Source organism: Rhinichthys klamathensis, unplaced genomic scaffold, assembly GCF_029890125.1.
Source record: "Rhinichthys klamathensis goyatoka isolate OS25496 unplaced genomic scaffold, OSU_Roscu_1.1 h1tg000194l_1, whole genome shotgun sequence".
In the NCBI taxonomy this organism is placed as follows: domain Eukaryota; kingdom Metazoa; phylum Chordata; class Actinopteri; order Cypriniformes; family Leuciscidae; genus Rhinichthys; species Rhinichthys klamathensis.
The window spans coordinates 765,344-767,960 of NW_026606720.1; the positions used below are offsets into that span (position 1 = coordinate 765,344).

At 33.6% G+C, this 2,617-nt stretch overlaps 1 protein-coding gene across 1 annotated transcript; it reads left to right on the forward strand.

The window, feature by feature from the left end:
* The first annotated feature begins 789 nt into the window (after window positions 1-789).
* Window positions 790-2,124, forward strand: LOC130095959 (olfactory receptor 52L1-like). The gene has a single exon (XM_056262566.1). The coding sequence runs from the start codon at window positions 1,180-1,182 to the stop codon at window positions 2,122-2,124; it is 945 nt and encodes a 314-aa protein (XP_056118541.1). The 5' UTR covers window positions 790-1,179.
* The last annotated feature ends 493 nt before the right edge of the window (window positions 2,125-2,617 follow it).

Below are 2,617 nucleotides of genomic sequence, written 5' to 3' on the forward strand. Positions count from 1 at the left end.
TGATTCCGAATTACAGTATCCACACCAGCACTTCTGGGTTGTATGTCAGAACGTAGGCTCACAATTGCCCAACGCTGGTTATGTGTTTGATGCGTGTGATGCTAGTGAGGCTACGTTCTGACGTACAACCCAGAAGCGCTGCACTGTTACACTACGAGAACTCACTTAGAGGCCCACACAGAAGAAAATGAATAGTTAAATAAAGTCGTCATTTTTGGGGGTTTTGCGCACAAAAAGTATTCTCTTCGCTTGATAAACTTCTGGTTGAGACACTGTTGTCACTTGGACTATTTTAATGATGTCTTTACTAACTTTCTGGGCTGGCAAGTTTCAATTACATAGAAGCCTGAATGAGTGAGACAGCTCTCAGATTTAATAAAAAATATCTTAATTTGTGTTCCGAAGATGAATGAAAGTCTTACAGGGTTGGAACAACATGAGGGTGAGTAATTACTGACAGAATTTTCATTTATGGGTGAACTAACCCTTTAACTAGTGATTAATAGCGTGCAGTTATTATAAAGTGTTACCAAAAAAATTGTTATATGTATTGTGTTTGAGTTAGGGTTAGTTAATTCCAGTTGTATAGAACTTCACTATAAAGGCCCATAATTTTTTACAAATAGAAATATTTGTTCACTGCATTGTAAGTCAATTTGTGAAGTAAGTGCTGGCTAACAACATAATAGAACATTTTTCAATAATTGTGTAAAGAATTGTATTATATATTACAAGTTTCATATTTTATGTACTGTTGGAACTGATGTATTGACAGGAATATGGTTGGCAAATTTAAAAGACAGGTAATGCTTGCAAATCTATTTGCGGGCATAGATTGGCAGTTATTTCAAATTAAGGGTCAAAAAGCCTTTAGAGAGCTTGTTAACACTGCTTTTAATGTTTGTGGTCAAGGCAATTAGCATGAGACCAGTGTCCATATATAGCAAACCAAATCAAACTTTTAGAGAGCACAATGGGAAACATGACAACAGAGGATATGGTAAGGTCTTGTCACTGAAATGGCAATGTGCTACTGTTAGAGAATCTAACATTTGCCTTTTTTTTCCATCTACAGACAGCCTAGCTAAAGACAATTCAAATTAACTTTCTATAACTAGCTTTTCAATTACTTAAATATAATAAAAAGAAAATCTACATAATAACTGCATATCCTTCCAGATGCAGCCACCACTGGAGAATGAGTCCAGTGTCTTAGTATTTACACTCTCTGGTCTGAATGAAACAATGGAAAACAGATTTGTGTTTTTTTCTCTCACTGCACTGTTTTATCCCCTTATGGTGTTTTGTAATGTAACTGTAATTTTCACCATCATACTACATAAGAAGCTTCATGAGCCGATGTATGTGTTTATATGTAATCTCTGCGTAAATGGACTTTTTGGCACTTCTGGATTCTATCCTAAATTCATGTATGATTTATTAGCACACGATCATGTGATTTCTTATGCTGGATGTCTGATTCAAATATTTGTCATTTATTCATCTGCTTTGTGTGAGTTTTCAACATTAACAGTGATGGCATATGACAGATATGTGGCAATATGTAGACCACTTGAGTATCATTCAATAATGACCAATCAGAGGGTTTTTAATTGTATCATTTTCTGCTGGCTGGCTCCATTTGTTTGCATGTCTGTTTTAATTATTTTAATATCTAGACTCACCTTATGTGGCGCTACCATTGAAAAGTTATTCTGTGAGATTTGGGCAGTTGCAAAACTTTCTTGTTTTTCTACAACTGTAAATAATGTGTTTGGGTACATTGTTATTCTTACCTATTTTGGACATGCAGTATTCATATTTTGCTCATACATTCACCTGATTAGAAAGTGTATAAAGTCAATAGAGGGCAGGCACAAATTCATGCAAACATGTGTGCCACATCTGCTTTCATTGATCAATGTGACTGTTGCTTTGCTGTTTGATGTACTGTACAGTCGTTATGGCTCAAAGAAAGTGCCTCAAGGTGTGCGTAATTTCATGGCTCTTGAATTCTTACTTGTACCACCCATTTTAAATCCTCTCATTTATGGACTAAATCTGACAACAGTACGCCAGCAAGTTATGAGAATGTTTTTCAAGAAACAAGTGGGAATATCATAGTGAATATTTTAATATTAGTAAAAATAACATTATGCTTTATTTGTTTTAGAATGAGTGTGACATTTTTTTAAGAATATTTGAAATATTTAGAAGATTTATTTAATGGACATTGTTGTTCTATTATTGATAACATAATGAGACAATAAGTCACAAGAGGTTGCACGTTATAATGATTTCACCATAATTAAGGGGTATTTTTAGGTATGAAATGGGTACCACTTTAGAATAATGGTCCGTCATTAATAAGTAACTATATGTAGGAAGTAATGCAGGACTAATGAGTAGTACTACATTAACACTTTAGGTACTACTATTAAGTAATATAGAAACAAGCTTAACTAATCAGTAAGTAATATCGAATTTAGGACTAAGGATAGTCCCTTATTAGGTAATAAATGATTACTTAATGAGATTGGGATCATTAAGAACTAATATGTAATTGTGACAAATTATAAAGAATTACTAATTAAATACTAATCACAACATGATAGTG